At 35.9% G+C, this 18,139-nt stretch overlaps 1 protein-coding gene and 1 pseudogene across 9 annotated transcripts in view; one reads left to right on the top strand and one right to left on the bottom strand.

Annotated features, from left to right (window-relative positions):
* The window catches only part of SNAP91 (synaptosome associated protein 91), a 170,038-nt gene that overhangs the window by 135,816 nt on the left and 16,083 nt on the right, over window positions 1–18,139 (top strand). For all 9 annotated transcript variants that reach the window (XM_072642714.1, XM_072642713.1, XM_072642712.1 and 6 more), the window contains 3 exons: window positions 3,580–3,714; window positions 5,242–5,391; window positions 17,711–17,741. In XM_072642714.1, the coding sequence (XP_072498815.1) occupies window positions 3,580–3,714; window positions 5,242–5,391; window positions 17,711–17,741 (316 nt within the window). The remainder of the gene's footprint in view (window positions 1–3,579; window positions 3,715–5,241; window positions 5,392–17,710; window positions 17,742–18,139) is intronic.
* Window positions 9,217–10,842, bottom strand: LOC140530409 (nucleosome assembly protein 1-like 1 pseudogene; annotated as a pseudogene).

The following is an 18,139-nucleotide window of genomic DNA, read 5'->3' as shown; positions in this document are numbered from 1 at the left end:
TGAGCTGATTAGTTATGTAAGTATATTTGCCATGTGTTGATTTTAAAATTCAGGGTTATGAAATTGGGCAAAAATGGCTTTTAAAAAGTTCTTTGATTACTTTTAATACTTTAAATTCTTAGACTCAATCAAAAAAGTATAAAGCTATGGATTAAAACTATTGTGAGAAAAATGAAAACCCTGAGAGACAAAATTAATAATCAGTTTATTAATTAATCTAGCCAGCAAAAACTAAACTAAGATCAGTGGTTTCTCTTAGCAACTAAAGAAGCCACAGGAGACCCTAAAATGCCTTAAATCCCTTCTGAAAGGGAACTACCGTGACAAGTGAAACTCAACCCTGATTAGTGAATATAAAATGAGGAGATAGGCTAAAAGTCTTTAGCTCCTCTTTCTGAGAACTTGGCTTAATCATGAAACTCAGCTGCATCAAGGCATCCAGGCAAGGGGAAGCCATTTCTATCCAGACCTCGCCAGCTAGTTTTCTCCTTCATGAGCCGAGTTACCTTAAACTCTAATGGAGGGCACCAAGGACTGGATTTTCTTTATACTCTAAACGGAAATTGGGACTGCCAGTTGGGTGCCTTGAGTGCTAGAAGCAAATTTCATCACTCTGCCATGCCCTTCAGGACTAACTAACCTTTTCAGGAGGTGGGTTTCAACAGAAATAAGAAGGGAAAGAGTGGATTACAAATTAATAATTAGTTTTTAATATAATAGTATCCTATTCTCTCTCAATTGGTATTTTTTAATAGTAGGGTCAGAAGATTTTCTGAATCCTAAGAATATGTGATTCCAGTGGGAATGAAGGACTATCCTTTCCTCCAGTATTGCAGCCTCCTGATTTAAATGAAGTACTTTTTCTAGTAGATCCCATTGCTATATAACTATTAGACTATGAGCTCCTTAAAAACTGAGAATATCTTTTGTCTCCCTATCTCCAGCAGGTACCACAGTGCCTGTTTATTGAGTTGATAATATAATTGATAATTGATTGATAAGATATCTTTTAAACTGATGCATTTCTTTGTCTAATTGCATTACTTTAAGAATTACCCATGTACTTTATGTACAAAAATATTTATACCACTTTTTTTGTGAAAAAGAGCAAAGACTTGGAAACTAAGAGTGCCCATCAAATGGGGAATGGATGACCAAATTATTGTCTATGAATGTAATGGAATACGATTGTGGTGTATGACATAATGAAGAGATGGTTTTAGAGAAACCAAGGAAGACTAGTATGAACTAATGCAGAGTTAAGTAAGCAGAACCAAAAGAATACAGTAACAAATAACACTGTAAAAATGAACAACTTTGAAAGACTTAAAAATTCTGATTAACTCAATGACAAACCATAATTCTAGAGGACTTACGATGAATTATGCTACCTACATCCCAACAGAGGTGAGAGATTCAGGGTATAGATTGAGACATATTTTTTGGACATGATAATACATGAATTTGTTTTGCTTGACTATGTATAGTACAAGAGTTGTGGGGTTTTTTTTCTTTTTCAGAAGGGGTGTGGGGTTGGAGAAAAGATGGATTTTTTATTCATTGGGAAAAAAATTTAAAAGGAAAAAAAAAGAGTTACTTATCTGAAAATATCCATACCTTTTGACCCAGAGAGCCCTACTGCCAGTCTCCAAGAAGGCAAAAGACAAAAAGAAAGGACCTATATACACAAAATATTCACAGCAACCCCTTTTTTGTGATAACAAAGAATTAGAAACAAAATCGATGCTCACCAGTTAGGGAATAGCTAAACAAATTATGGCACATGAATGTAATGGAATATTAATGGATCTTAAGAAATAATGTGAATGCTGATTAATGCAATAATCTATTACAATTCCAAAGGACTTCATAATGACAAATGTTGTCTACCTACAGATGGGGAATTAATGAATTTATATTGTAGATTGAAGCATATTTCTTCCTTTAGTTTTCTTTTTCCCCCTCCAGAACATCACTAATGCAGAAATGTTTTACACAACTTCATGTACTTAATGAGTATCATATTTCTTGCTTGCTCAATGAATGGGGGAGAGGAGGGAGGGAGGGAAAGAACTTAGAAATTAAAATAGCTAAATTTTTAGAAAAAACAGTGAATGTGAGGAATTCAGAGGAGTTTAAGAAGAACTGATGCACAGTAAAATAAGGAAAGCCAAGAAGACAATATACATAACAATGTAAAAGGAAAGAAAAAGCAAATGAAAGCTGAATATTTTATAATTATAATAGTCACTTTTGGTCCCAGAGAAAAGCTAAAAAAAATGTTTCCCTCTCTTCTTTGTGAAGGTAAGGGACTTATGGGTGTGATACTGCATGTTACTGGAGATGGATAATGTGTTTGTTTTTGCTGAACTATATGCTCCCACCCGCTCATTTTCAATCTTGGTCATGAAGAATGGCTCATTTGGTGGATAAGGGATATATTCAAAAATTAATGCAATATAAAAACAGAAGATATCAATAAAAATAAGACTTTTAAAAAGAAAAAGCATTACCCATTTGGTCTTAGTTGAATGCTAATTTTCTTTCCCATTCTGTACTTAATAAGCAATTTCTAGCTTTCTTGTAATCCTAAATATCTGTTGCATCTCTCTTCTTCTCTCTACTCACATGTCTACCACTGTCTTTCAGGCCCTTATCAGTTATCTCCCAGACTAGTTCAATAACTTATTAGCTGATCTCCAGCCTCAAGTTTTGACCTTCTCCAGTTTATCTTTCACACAGATGCTGAAGTGATACTCTTTAAAGCAAATCTGACCATGTCATTCTCCATCTTTCTATTGCATCTTTAATCAAATCCAAGTTTCTCTTTGGGGCATTTAAAACCTCACACAATCAGTTTCCTGCCTGCCATTGCTCCCCTTCACTCACTCTTGGGACCAGCCCAAATTGGCCAACTGGTTGATCGTCACATATACATTTCATTTACACTTCCTTCTTAGTACCATAACACAGAATCCCTTCAAAACTTAACTCAAGGACCACTTATTACATAAGGCCTTTCCTAATTCCCCTAGATACGAAACCAGCTACACAAGTCTCCCTACTGAAATTAACTGTATTTACTTATATGTGTACATGTTGTTGAGTTTCTATATCCTCTCTCCAAGAATGTAAGCTCCTTGAGGGCACAGACTTTCATTTTTGTCTTTGTATCCCCAGAGCATTGCACAGTGTCTGGAACACAATAAGTATATAATAAATCTGTCTGATTGATGGGTAAAGAAATCAAACTTATGTGTACAGAATAAAGTTATTGCCTGAATTTTCACTAAAACATAAAGCACCAATGATTATAGGCTAGTTTTTCCTTGTTTTCAATAAAACTATTCATCTTATATTGTATTTTCCCAATTCTCTTATTGTAATTTAACTTCTATATTAAGCAGTGATCTTTGAAAAGCTCTAAACAATTTACTAGGTTTTGTGACTCTTCATCCATTCTTAAATTTAAATCGCATTTATTTTTTGTATCTATCCTCCTCTAGCTCCTATTTACCACAGTGTTTGTATATAATATTATTTTAAACATTACTTTTTCCTTTTCAACTGTTTTTACAGGTTTTGGAGGTTCTTTCATTGCGCCCTCTCCATCACCAGTAACACCAGCTCAAAACAATCTATTGCAGCCTAATTTTGAAGCAGCTTTCGGAACAGCACCATCAACTACTAGCAGCAGCTCCTTTGATCCATCAGGTGAGGAAACTAAATGGACTTTTAATTTAGCTTATTTGAATTCATTGAAAAATAGCTTAGCTTATTTAATCTTTAAATTATCAAGAAATTAACAACAAATATTGGGTGTTGAGAACATTATTATTTCAAACATATCCCTTGTTCTGTATTTTTTAAAAGTACTAATTTTAATAGTTACTTGTCATAAGCATTAGGAATAACTCACAAACCCTCTCTGAGTCTGTTTTTAATTTTTAGCAGAAATCTAACTTAACATGCACATCATCTCTTTGCATGTGCTTATCTTTGCTTGAGTTTTAGAACATAAGGGAAAACAAATACTATACCATATAGTCAGTATCTGAATGTGTACTCTCACTGCTGTTGGCAGGGAGAGCATGCCAGCTTGCATGGCATTCAGTTTTTCAAAGTTGAGATACAAATACAGTGTTCTTTGCCTGCCTTTAACCTTTCATCCCTGCTGTCATTTTGTTTGTATTCTCTTCCATTCTACTCTTCCTATGCTGGGTCCTTACTACAAATTTACAATTGGTGAGTTTTTGGCAATTAAGTGAGTTAAAAAGCACCCTAATTATATTCCTTGCCTCATGATTCAGTTGCTTCTGTAGCTAGTGCATAATTGAATGCTGTGTTTTCCCTCAATTTAAATTATAGTAGTATTATAGTGTTTATGATAGATGTCTAGCAAATACAACTTGTATTGGATTTTAACAATATAGTTTTCTAGAACCTATGGATATGGTATCAACAGATCCTACTGTGAGTCTGTTTTTGGAATGGTCAGTTTGGACAATTGAAACTTCTCAAATGGTCATTAGGTAAATCTCTACAGGGTCAGGTTTTCTTAAGGAAATTAATTATAGTGGTTTAGGTGGGATCTTAAAGTTGTCAGCAAAAGTAAGTTACCTAGAATAAAAAAAATAGAATCTTAGTTTTCAGTATATATCTAAAATACAAACTGTGTAAGTTTATTCACTATGAATATTACTTGTCAAATCTTACTATATGACATTCATTTCATTTGGTACTGTGAGAGTAAACCATTTACTCAAACTTAAATGCTCAAAAATCATAGTGGTTTTGTTGTTGTTGTAGAATAAAGAGTTCTGATTTGCATTTACATTCCTAATATTTCAATTATTATTTAGATGTTCATTAAATTTATTTCAGCTTTGAGAGGTCTGTGTTTTCATACTTGAAAAATTATGAGTTAACTCAAATTATCTTCTTGCCAATAGTAAAATACTTTTACTTTTTTGTAAAAGTATATTATTTACTTGTACCCACAATTTTAATTAAGGTAATTTCAGTTACAAACAACTCTCTGTTAAGTCTGTAAAAGGTGGGTTGTCCATCTGCTCTGGTAAAGAGAGTTTCCTCACTGGGAGCTCTGTACACCTAAGAAATCAAAGATCCAACTCCCACACTTACCCCTTCCCCCACCAAAAAAGAAATAAAAGAAGCAAGTCAATTCTATTGTTATTTTCCAAAAACAAAAATTCTGAACCTGGTCTTTTTGAATTCCAGTGTTTGATGGTCTAGGTGATCTTCTTATGCCAACCATGATCCCTGCTGGTCAGCCTGCGCCTATTTCAGCTGTAACACCTGGTCCTGCTATGGCAGCGAGCAAAGCCCTTGGAAGTGATCTTGATTCATCTCTTGCAAATTTAGTAGGCAGTAAGTAACATAATTACCTTTTAAGTTAAATAAAATTAAGTAAAATTATTTGATGAAAGTTATTTTTGTTTCCATTATTTATCTTGTGATGTTTATACTTATAAGACCAAGAGTAAATAGAATTATCCATTAGTGGGTGTAAATGTTTTTCCTAGTATAGGTCCATAGCTATTAATTCAATTCAATAAACACTTACTAAGCACTGGTAGGCCACCAACAGCCTTCAATCTCTCTTCATATGCTTTTATTTCAGTCTTAGAGACTTATTTCCTTCAATTCAACAAGCTTTTATCAAATACATTCTGGGTACCAGGCGTTGTGCTAGATACTAGAGGTGCAAAGATAAAAATGAGGAAACTAGCAGACACAGGAGATAGACCACTGGAGTCCAAAAGATGTGCCTTATATAAAAGCTATGTGACCCTGGACAAATCACCTAAACTTTCTCAGTCTCACTTTTCTCATCCGTAAGATGAGGAGGATTGCACTCCAAGGTCCTTTCCAGTTCTAAATCTTCAGTTATGTAACAGTGTCTGCCTTCAAGAAGTTTACATTCTGTTAGAAGAAAGCTAAATATACACTGATTTTTGTTATTCAGTAGCGTCTGACTTTTTTTGACCCCGTGGATCACAGCGTGCCAGGCCCCCCATCCCTCACTATCTCTCGACGTCTGTCCAAGTTCGTTTTCATTGTTTCCATGATCCTATCTACCATCTCATCCCCTGCTGTCCCTTTTTTCTTTTGCCTTCAGTCTTTCCCAACATCATTGTCTTATACAACGAATCCCATCTTCTCATTATGTGGCCAAAGTATTTAAACTTCAGTATTTGACTTCCAATAAATAGCCTGAATTAATTTCTTTAAATATAGACTAATTTGATCTACTTGCTGCCCAAGGGACTCTCAGAAGTCTTCTCTAGCACAATTGGAAAGTATCAATTCTGTGACATTCAGCTTTCTTTATAGTCCACCTCACATCCATACATTGCTACTGGAGAAACCATAGCTTTGACTATGGTTTTTAGTATGCTTCTGCTTTTTAGTATGAGTGAACATATATACACATGCACATATGTGTATACACACAATGATTTATAAATACAAAATATATACAAAGTAAGTACAAGGTCATGGAGGGGTTATTTGAGTGGGTGAAGGGAAATACTAATAAACACTGTCACTTAGTGTGGTAATAGCTAATAAAGTCTTTCTTAGTCTAGTAAATTTAATCATATTAGTTGGTAGAGCCTGTTTCCTATCAGGGACTGGTTTCTCCACCTGTGACCTGAAAAAGCCCCAGACTGTTTCCACAGCCCTATGAAGAAAAGAGACAGAAAAGGTCCTTGCTCTTAGGGTTCCAGTTGCCTAGTGTGTGTGTGTTTGTCCTTCATTGCCGAAGAAGACCATGCCATCAGAAATGATGACATGACTTGCACTTGACTTTGTTTTGAGTGATGGAGGGCTGTGCAGGTCACCAGCCTCACTTCTCCTCCAGCGCCATCTGAATCCAGTGACCAGATATTCATCAGGATGGCTGGAAATGACCCAGGAGGAGGCAATTGGGGTTAAGTGACTTGCCTAAGGTCACACAGCTAGTGACAGTCAAGTGTCTGAGGTGACATTTGAACTCAGGTCCTCCTGACTCCTGCACTGGTGCTCTATCCACTATACCACCTAGCTGTTCCCTGGTAACAGAAGACAAATCCGCTGGACTCCAAACCCTTTGAAAACTAAACCATTTACAACCAAAAACAGAGGAAAAGATTCCCATTTCAATGTGGGAAAACTCCCTAGGATCTATCTAAGCTGTAAATCTACTGTAATGACATAATACAGTTATTCTAGAAAACTATCATGCAAGTGTAATCACCACTATCAGATGTGGCTCTGTTACCTTAAATAGTTCCTTCTGATGAGTAATGGTGGTGAGTGATTACTGTCAGATGGCCCTCCTGACTAATTGGCTACTACTGCACCTGTACTGCAGTGGCCTTCTTCTGTGTGCCTTTACCTGGGAGAAGAGGAGGGAAGGTATTCACACTTCCCACGCTAACCCACATCAAGAGACACTGCTATTTTCATTGTATTTTTGAAAAATAAAATGACTACCTGTAATGCATAGACTTGCCCTCAGCCTCTGCCTTCTACTAAGGCTCCTGCTAAGTAGCTCCTGTTCTTACACTCTTCCTTGGGGACTGCTCTCCATTTTACTTCCAGTACCATTTTTCTTCCTTATGAGTAAGCTTTCCTCCATGTTGCCTTGTTAGCTCCCCCAAATTTCTACCCAATGATACCTCTTCTTAGTCACTGGCATTCAGGGTCATGTATTTTTCCACTTTTACTAGTAGAAAATAAATGTGGTACCAAAATATGCACTCACTATTTCATAGAATCTCAGAATGGAGGAGAATGTAGAGTTCAGTATGTATCTGAAACATGATATATCTCTATTGCAAGCTGTCATCCAGCTTCCACTTGAGGACCTTCCAGACTCATGAGGAACTAATGCTTCTGAAAGTAGCCAATTTTATTTTGGAAGTTGCACTAAAAAATTTTTTTTAAATTTCTGACCTTTTAATGACCAAGAACAATTTTTATATAATGTAACTTAATAAGCCTCAACACTCTTGTGAGGTAGGTAAGTAAACAATACTACCCATTCAAATATATGGATAGATTAGAGGTATGAGTAAATATAATCACATATTAAGCAATGAGAATTGGAATAGAACTCTCTCCCTAGCTTCAACCCCAAGACCATAATAAATTTAACTTTAACAATAATTTAGATCTTTAAAGGGTTATTATGATTTAAAATTCTCTCCACTGGTTCTTCGTTTACACTTAGTAGATGCAGGACTGCTTTTTAAAGTCTTGTCCTTTCGCCCAAATAATGTCCATTAGTTACAACTATCAAGGTTAACTTCCACATGTGTTCAAATTAAGACATTATCTTGTGAGGACTAACATTTTGCTTGGTAATTTATTTTTAAATTGCAACAAAAGAACTTGCAATGGGCTTCTATCGAGTCGTATAAGTGATCATTTTCAATGAAGGCGCACCACAATACCACTAAGAGAAGGAAAGATGCTTTCAGTTTGAAATGGACACAGTTACACAAGTAGAAGAGGATGCTAACTTCTGAAAATACTAGGTTTTATCCACACCGCACTGGTAAATAATAACCTTAATAGGATGACTAAGTTTCTTGGTAGACTACTATATCACGTTAAAATACAAAAATCCATAAACAAGCAGACAGTTAACGAATATTAGATGTGATCTTCCTGGAAATTCTTAAGCATGTTGGTCTCTTCTCAAATCAAATTTCAAAATGCTTTGTCTCCTAGTTAGTACAAGTCACTGCATTTATCTAACAAAATAATGAAAGCACAAGTAGTGCAATTAGACTTAAACCCATTCAACTACTGGGCTGAAAAAATACTTTGGTTGGTTCTTCAGAAGGATTTCTTTTTTCTAACCAATATTGGTCTCATATAACAGTTTGGATAATTTTCGCAGCTGCAGTCTAATAGCTACATGACAAAAGGCTTCACAAGAACCAAACTATGTAGCAGTGGACATGCGTTAGGGGATTCACTGCATTCTACATATCCGGCAGAAATTATCCTATTAAAATGCTAGGTAGAATGAACCTATAGTTTGAACTGGTTCTTAAACTTTCATTTTTTCTTTTTTTCCTTTTTTAACAAAAATTGTTTACTTTATTCTACCAAGAAAATATAAAACATAAGACTAAGTAACTACTAGTTGTGTTCAGGTTGGGACAGTGCAGTAATCCTCAAGGCCACAGCACATACTGCTCACTGCTGCTTTTACTTGGCTGGGTTTGGATCTTTCTTCGGATCATATTCTGGATCATTTTCCTCATCAGCTTCTTCTTCACCTTCCTCACCATCAGCCTCTTCATCTTCTTCATCATAATCATCATCATCATCATCTTCAATAGCTTCTCCTATGAAGTATAATACTGATCTCGGGACTATACGCTCACGTAAAAAGTGACCAATTTTGAAGTCTGCTGCAAGGATAGCTTCTGCATCATCATCCAGGTCTCCACTCTCAGGAACTTCAGGAGGAGAAAAGAAATTGAAGAAAGAATCATTGGAAGCTGTTTTTGTCACAGTTCGAACAGTCCCACGTCCCTTGTGTTTCTGTTTCTTCTTAACAGTTTTCAAAGTGACACCCTGACACCCTGTGCAACTCATAATTTCTGGTCCATCAAAGGAGAAGGGATCAGAATCATCTGGCTCTGACCGCATGCAATATGTCTTTGTCATCACCTCATCTGTGAAATATTCATCACGTTCAAAGTGAAATTCTAATATAAAACTCATAGGTTGGCCAGCATCTGAGAACTTCACTTTAATATCTTTCAAATACTTCAGAATAGGTTCATCATGTTCCTGAACCATATCACTGAGCAAGTCAACATTTTTAAAAACAGTCAGCCAAAATTCAGGAGTTCCTCTGGGTCTTCTCTTCATCATTTTTCTCCTCTTCAAGCTTAGCCTTCCCTTTCATTTCCTCTGAAATCTCTTCATCATTATCTGGTTTCCTTTCACATTCTTCCTCTGTAGGTTCATAAATTGCATTGATGGCTTCACTTCTCTTGTCAAAAAGTGGCTGGTCAGGAACAGCATCCTTTCCTTCAAGAGCATGACCTTCCTCACAGAACTTGACTTCTCCGTGTGCACATTTTGCTGAAGGTTTCTGAGGGCATTCGCACGTCGCTTAACTACTTTTGGCAAGCTCTCAGCGTAGCTAGTTGATGTTCTCAGTAAACCATCCAATCTTTCTTTAAGAGCTGCAAGAATCTGAGGATTCTGCATCCTCTGAGCAGTCAGCTGCCGAGCTTCACTGTTGGCATCTTCGCCAGGCTCTTCTTCCATCCTCTTTGTTGTTATTGTCCGCCACGTGGTAAGAACTCTGTATATTTGAGGTCCGCGGGCTGCTGCAGGGGCCGGCACCCCGAGCAGATGGCGCTAATTCATCTACTTGTTCGTAATTCCCCACCCACCTGTCCTTACTAAAGTGAAGCAGAATAGCCTGATTCCACTTGCACTGGACAAGGCTTTACCTGTTCTGAGCCAGCAGTCGCGTCCTTCCAAAACCTTCTCTAAGATACATAGTCCCAGTTACTTCATCTGATGCTATTATATCTTAGTGATCTCACCATCCTGCTAGAAAGGAAACGCCTCTCCGCATCACCTGTGTTCTTCCTAATTGGGCATATAATCCAGATTTGTCCTGATGTGTAGAGCACGAAAAAACTGTAGTTCTCCCTAGTTACATCTCCCCTTTTCCATAATTATGTCGTGTTACCGCTATAAAAATTTCATCTTAATAGAACACATCTTTCCTGGCTGTCAAGCTCTTTGGAGATGATACCCATTGTATTTGCTGTCCTTCACAATTAAACTCTTCATTATCACGAAATTTAATTAATATCCCTCTTCTGTCTTCAGAAAAATCGTTGATTAAAATTTTGACCAATTCAGGGACAAATGCTGCATTTTGTTGCACTCCACTAAAGAATTTCCTTTAATTCAACACAGAGTGACACTTTTTGGGTCTAGCCATTCAACTAAGTCTGATGCTATCACATTCTCATCTGTATATCTGTTTTGTCTACCAGGATATGATGGGACTTTGCTTAATGCCTTGCTCCACACCTATGGTATTTCCTTGTTCTACTTTAGCTTCCCTGTCCATAAAGGAAAAGAAATTATTATTATTATTATTAATGAACCCATACTGGTTCTAGTGATGACTATTTCCTTTCCTAAATGCTCACATGCAGTTTCTTTAATAATCCATTTTAGAATTTTTTCATAAATGGATATTGGGCCATCAGCTAATAGTTGGCAAAAATCTACCTTCCCCTTTTGGAAAACTGGATCATTTGCCCATCTTCAATCTTCTGTGGCTTCTTTCATTCACCATGATTCTGAAAAGATCAGATATTGGTTCCATGGTCATTTTTGCAATTTATTTTAGTATATGAGGACCAATTGATCTGTACCAAGTGACTTGAATTCATTTAGGGCAGGAAGGTTTTTTTTTCTTACCTTCTTATTTTCTTATTAGCACAGTATTGGTCTCAGTTGGCTCTTAACCATTTGAAAACACTTCTTGACCTTAATCTTATCAACCTAAACAGTGGATCTATTCTTCTCTTACAGCTCTTAGCTCCCAGCAAAGCTTAAAAAACAACACACCCACGCCCATACCCACTGCCCGGCTATTTCTGTTGTCTTCAACAGTTTTTACAAGCCTCAATTTATTCTGTTTTTTAGCTTTCCTGTCGTTTTGAATTCCTGAGTTACCTGCCCTGGCTTCTATCTTTGGTCTATGGCCTATTAAAATCTCAGATCATTTTAGAACTTTTAGAGCGCCCACATCAGACTCTTAAGCCTCTCATAGTCTTCCTAGGAATTAAAAGGAAAGTTCCAAAGGAAGGATTAGCAAATTGGAGAGAGAATCAGGGCTAAGGAGAACAGAGCTAGTGGGAATAGGGCCACCTTAAAAAAGATTAAACTAAAGTAAATGAAGACACATAGAACTATATTTACAAAAGAAGAAAAAGAAAAATCATACTTTGGGGGGGGAACCAATATTAAAGACAATAGAGGAAAAAATAAAGTTAATTCTCATAACTTTAAAAGTGAATGATTTAAACTATACAATAATCTGTTGCTTAACAAGAAACATATTTTAAAAACCAACTCAAACTGAGAAGATGGAAAAACAATTCGCTACACATCATGTGAATGCAAAAAAGCAGGCATTGCAATCATGCTGTCTGACAAAGCAAAAACAAACGTTCAAAAAATAGATTAACAAGGAAGCTACATCATACTGAAAGGAACCATAGACAACAAACCAGTGTCAGTAACAAACTTATACACTCCAAATGCCTGAGCATCTACATTCACAAAGGAAACATTAACTGAGCCACAAGAAGACAGTAGCATAATGATGACAGGAGGCTTTAATATCCTTCTCTTAGTTTTGTATAAATCTAACAGAAAAACAAAAAGGAAAATATGGGACTGGAGAAACTAAAGCTAAAAGACTTATGGTGTCTTCTAAATGAGGCTACAAAAGAATATTAATATGATTGGAAGAATATTCAGTGCTCAAGACTAGACCTTACCAATATAATAAAAATGACAATACTACCTAAATTGATTTATACTTTGATTGCTATTCTAATCATATTACCAGGGGGTATTTTGTAGAATTTGATAAAATAATGAAATGGAGAAAACAAGATATACACACACACACACACACACACACACACACACACACACACACACACACACACACACACACACACATACACACACACAGAGTAGAGGAAATAACAAAATAAGGATGAAAAGGAACTATTACTTCCAAACTTCAAACTTTAACATAAAGCAAAAGTGGGCTAAATCATCTGGTATTGGTTTTAAAATGTAGAGATAAACTAGTAGAACACACTAGACCAGAGAGAATCAGGAACAGTGCAACTCGATAACCCAGTGTTTGATAAAGTAGAAAATATAAATTACCAAGAGGGGGAAGAAACCCCCTTATTTAGTAAAAAACTGTTGAGAAAACTGGAACGCAGTCTGGCAGAGCTTAGGTTTAGAGTAACATAGTATGCTATATTTCACAATATATTCTAAATTGATACCTGACTTTAATATTAAAGATCATCCTATTAAAAAAATACAAGAAAGGCAGATTATGTACCTCTCACAGCTTTGGGTTAGAAATGTAGTAACCAAATAAAAGATAGAGGCAATTTCAAAAAATAAAATAGATAACTTTGATTACTTGAAAATGGAAGACTTTTCCACAGACAAAATTAATTTACCTAGGATAAGAAAACATCTTTGTATCAGACTTCTCGGATGAGCACTTGGTGTACAAGACATAGAAACAATTTATTCTTATATATATATTATTGTTATTCTAATAATGAAATAATGATTATATATACATATATATATTTAACAGCCTGTTCCCAATAGGTAAGTAGGGAAGTGAACAAATAGTTTATAACTAAAGGAAATGAGCATGTCCTTTGAATATGAAGTTACTGAGTTTTAAACCCCAAGGAAGCCACTGATAAGAGGAAAGTCCCCATATATACCAAAATATTTATAGCAGCACTTTTGTGATAGCAAAGAATTAGAAATAAAGTAGATGCCATTGATTGGGGAACAGCTAAACAAATACATTGAAATGTGACACATCACTGTGATACATGAATGTAATGGAATATTGTATGTTTGTCCTTCGCTGCCTAAGAAGACCACACCATCAGAGATATGATGACGTGACTTGCACTTGACTTTGTTTTGAGTGAGGGAGGGCTGTGCAGGTCACCAGCCTCACTTCTCCTCCAGAGCCATCTGAATCCAGTGACCAGATATTCATCAGGATGACTGGAGATGACCCAGGATGAGGCAGTTGGGGTTAAGTAACTTGCCCAGGGTCACACAGCTAGTGAGTGTCAAGTGTCTGAGGTGAGATTTGAACTCAGGGCCTCCTGACTCCTGCACTGGTGCTCTATCCACTGTACCACCTAGATGCCCTAATGGAATATTACTGTTGTAAGAAATTATATATGTGCTGAATACAGATAAGCATGAAAATATCTACATAAACAGAGTAAAATAAGCAGAGCCATGAAAACAATATACACCATAATTACAAGAATATAAATGGAAAGAACCCTACACGCACATACATACACATACAAGTCAAATGTAAATATAGCAAAACTGTGTGTGTGTATCCTGTTTTCTCCATTTCATTATTTTATCGAGTTCTACAAAATAGCCCCTGGTAATATGATTAGAATAACAATCAAAGTATAAATCAGTTGGGGAATGGCTGAACAAATTGCAGCATAGGAATGCAATGGAATTCTGTTTTGCTATGAGAAATGATGAAAGTAGATAGTTTCAGAAAAAACTAGGAAGAGTTATATGAACTAATGTAAAATGAAGTGAACAAAACTAGGAGAATAATTTATACGGTAACAGCAATAATGTAAAGATAATCAATTTTGAATGACTTATGTAGTAGTACTCATGAGTGCTAGTCCAATGACCGACCACAATTCCAGAGAACCAATGATAAAACACTTTATCTACCTCCAGAGAAAGAGAGAGAGAGAGCGTGCGCTAATGGACTCAAAGTACAGACTTGAAACATATTGTCTTCTCTTTCTTTTTTGGCGGGGGCAGTAGGAGGTGTGGGACATGGCTAATGCAAGAATTTGTTTTGATGATTATACATATTTAGAAGACTTTTTGTTTTTCTTGCCTTCTCAGTGGGTAAGGGAGGGAGCGTAGGAAAGAACAGAATTTGGAACTGAAAAAGAAAATTGAGTTGCTGAGGAAAAAAGAATGAATTTGATCTTGCTGTAAAAAAAAAAAGTTTCATTTTGGAATTTTTTTTCCAAATCTTTCTTTTTATGCCTATTTTTATCAGCGTTTTGCTAAATTAAGCCCCTAGATTGACCAGCAATGGATCCCTACCCAAACTCCACTCAATGGCTGTTTTCGGACCCTCTTGGCTTAGAGTGAATGCCTATAGTAACTGTTTCTCTTTGAAACAACAACCCTGAGGGTCCTAAGGCTCCTGCCCCTCCCAGCTTGATTTATTTATTTTTCTTTTCTATTTAAAGAGGCCATCCCCCAACTTCTTAAAGAGGCCTAGTCACTAAATGGGCATTATCTCACTTTGAGCACCTGGCCTAAAAGCCAACGTCTCCCATTGCATCCTGGGTCATCTCCAGTCATCCTGATGAATATCTGGTCACTGCATTCAAATGGCTCTGGAGGAGAAGTGAGGTTGGTGACCTTGCACAGCCCTCCCTCACTCAAAACAAAGTCAAGCACAAGTCATGTCATCATTTCTCTGATGTCATAAGCCTCCTCGAAAACAAAGGACAAACACAGCTAAATTATAAAACTGATCTTTCATTTCTATCAATTAACTCATGAAGATTATTTCCTGCTTCCCATTAATCCTTTCCTCTTTGTTCTTAAGCATTTATAAGCTAGGTGGTATAGTAAAAAGAGTGTTAGACTTAGTGTCCAAAAGACCCACCTTCAAGTCCTGCCTCAGATCCTAGCTACATGTTTTGGAGGCACTTAACCTTTCTGTGCTTCAATTTCTTCATCTGTTAAATTGCCATAATAATGGCACCTTCCTTCCAAGATTGTAAAAGGCAAATGAGATAACGCGTTATGTGCTTTGCAACCATTAAAAGCTACATAAATGTTTGCCATTATTAATTATTATCAAAATTATTTCAGCTAGAAAACAGACTCAATATAAACACTTATGTGCAAATAAGTTTTACACGTTCCCATTTTGAAAAGTAGGAAAAGAGCAGAATTTGCATACTCTAGACTAATGAGTTTGATTGGTTCCTGGGAAAATTTTAGAATAAGTCATTAGAGATGGTTGGCAAAAATCTAGAAAGGAAGCAATAATTACAAAGAGACAGCATGACTTCAACAAGAATAATCATGCCACATTTATTTAATCTCCTTTGAGGTTGATATTGCTAAACTAGTAGATGAGGGCAATACTATTGGTATAGTTTACCTTGATTGTAAGAAATCTTGTTATTCTTGTGGATATGATGAAGAGATATGGCCTAGATAATAATGCAGTTAGGTTCAGAGCTGGCTGGATGGCTGGATTTCAGTAGTCATGAATAGTTCAATGCCGTTGTGATAGAAGGCCTCTAATAGAATACCCCAGGGATCTATGCTTGACCCTGTGCTGCTTAAAAAAATTTTTTTGACTTGGATAAAGGCATACATAGCATGTTAGATGACAAAAAGCAGAGAGGGAATAGCTAACACACCCTAATGACAGGATCCAGATCCAAAAAAGACCTTGACAGGCTAGAACATTGGGTTGAATCTAATAAGGAGAAATTAAATGAGGAGAGATATAAAGTCTTACACTTGGCTATAAAAAAATTCATAAATACAACATAGTTAAACAGCAATTGGTCTAAAAAAAGTTCTTGAGGTTTTAATGAACTACAGACAGGCTCATTGTAAGTCAGCGGTTAGATGTAGCCATAAAAGCTGATGTGATCTTGGGATGCTGAAAGACATAGCTTGCCGGAGTCTCAGCTGACATCCCATCTTGTAGAGGGGGCCTTTCATGGTCCTCCCAGCTGCTATTGCCTTTCCCTCCGAGGTTACCTCCCTTCTACATTGTGTCTATCTTACATGTACCTGGGTTTTTTTAGATGTTGTTTCCCACCTTAGAATGTAAGATCCTTGAGGGCAAGAACTATTTTACCTTTCTTTATATCTCCAACACTTAGTGCATATAGTGCTTGGTGTATAAATAGTAAACATTTAATACTGTATTTTGATGGAGGGGTTGGGGAGAAACTTATCATAGCTCAAATACTGACACCATTAATCTATGTCTGGGATTACGGTAGACATAGAGTCATCATGGTTCTAGTATCAGAATAGTAATGTAGTGAAGAGATGTATCTAATGTACTGTTTACTATAATTATCTGGTATAAACAAATAGATTATTTTTTTAAGAATGGCATTTGTTAAAGCACAGTCTACTTCTCATATATGAGCATAAATAAATACTTTTGAGTATTCGAGCAGCTGTCAGGGGTAGGGGAACCTGTGACTGGCCTTGAGGTGTGGCCTTCTAGGTCCTTGGATACATTTTGATCTGAGTCCAAGTTTTACAGAACAAAACCTTTTATTAAGGGTCTTTGTTGTTTGAAGTTTAGATTCAGTCAGAGGGCTGCACTTGAGGCATCGAGGCTACAGGTTCCCCACCTGCTGGTATTAATTCAGAAGGGAAAACTATTTTAGCCTATTAAACCATTACAGAATTGCCTTTCTCTTCAAGCTCAGTTGACTCAGATTTACTTGTATAGTTATTATTCTTTGACTTCTATTGTAAACCCCTCATCCTATTTTTTAATATCAGGAATTGACAAAGAGTAATATTAACAGTCAGTTATTAATATTATTGTTAATTATTTGGCAATAATTAAACAAAATAAATACTTGAGGATAAATTCTGAAGCTTGGAAAAAATATGCATCTAAATAAACACATGTATATACTTTGTAATACATACAGTTCTTTCTTTGGTGATTTGAAAGCAATTTTTTCTTGGAGCAAAGTAATGGTCTGTAAAGCTGTGTTTTATATGTTGTAAAATCATTCTATTTAAAATTTTTTTTAAGTTGTAAATACTTTATCATCTTATCTAATTGCAGATCTTGGGATTTCTGGTACTACATCAAAAAAGTAAGTACTCTGAACTATACTTTTTTGTTTTGTACTAAACTGAGTTGTGGAGAGAGACAGTGTTAAAGCATTTGTCTTGGAATAACTATAGAGTATAATTAATTAATTCAGTGATTCATTATGAAATACATAAATTATTATGGGGAACCAGCAAAGTAAACTGCTTTTTGTACATTAAGTGATAATGTGAAGGAGTTCATTGCTTTTTAGGGTGAATGTGAAGTTTATTCATTCTAAAAGTAGTATAAGATTGGAAAAATATTAACTAGTCACCTTATAAATGTGTACTTTATAAGAATAAAATATTTATTTTCCATCAATTATCACTAAAACATATTTAAAATTATTTTAAAATATCTGGTTTCATGATTGGGAGGTATTACTTATCATTAGTTTAA

This window comes from Notamacropus eugenii, chromosome 2 (assembly GCF_028372415.1).
Source record: "Notamacropus eugenii isolate mMacEug1 chromosome 2, mMacEug1.pri_v2, whole genome shotgun sequence".
Classification (NCBI taxonomy): Eukaryota; Metazoa; Chordata; class Mammalia; order Diprotodontia; family Macropodidae; genus Notamacropus; species Notamacropus eugenii.
This window is presented reverse-complemented; position numbering and strand designations above follow the sequence as displayed.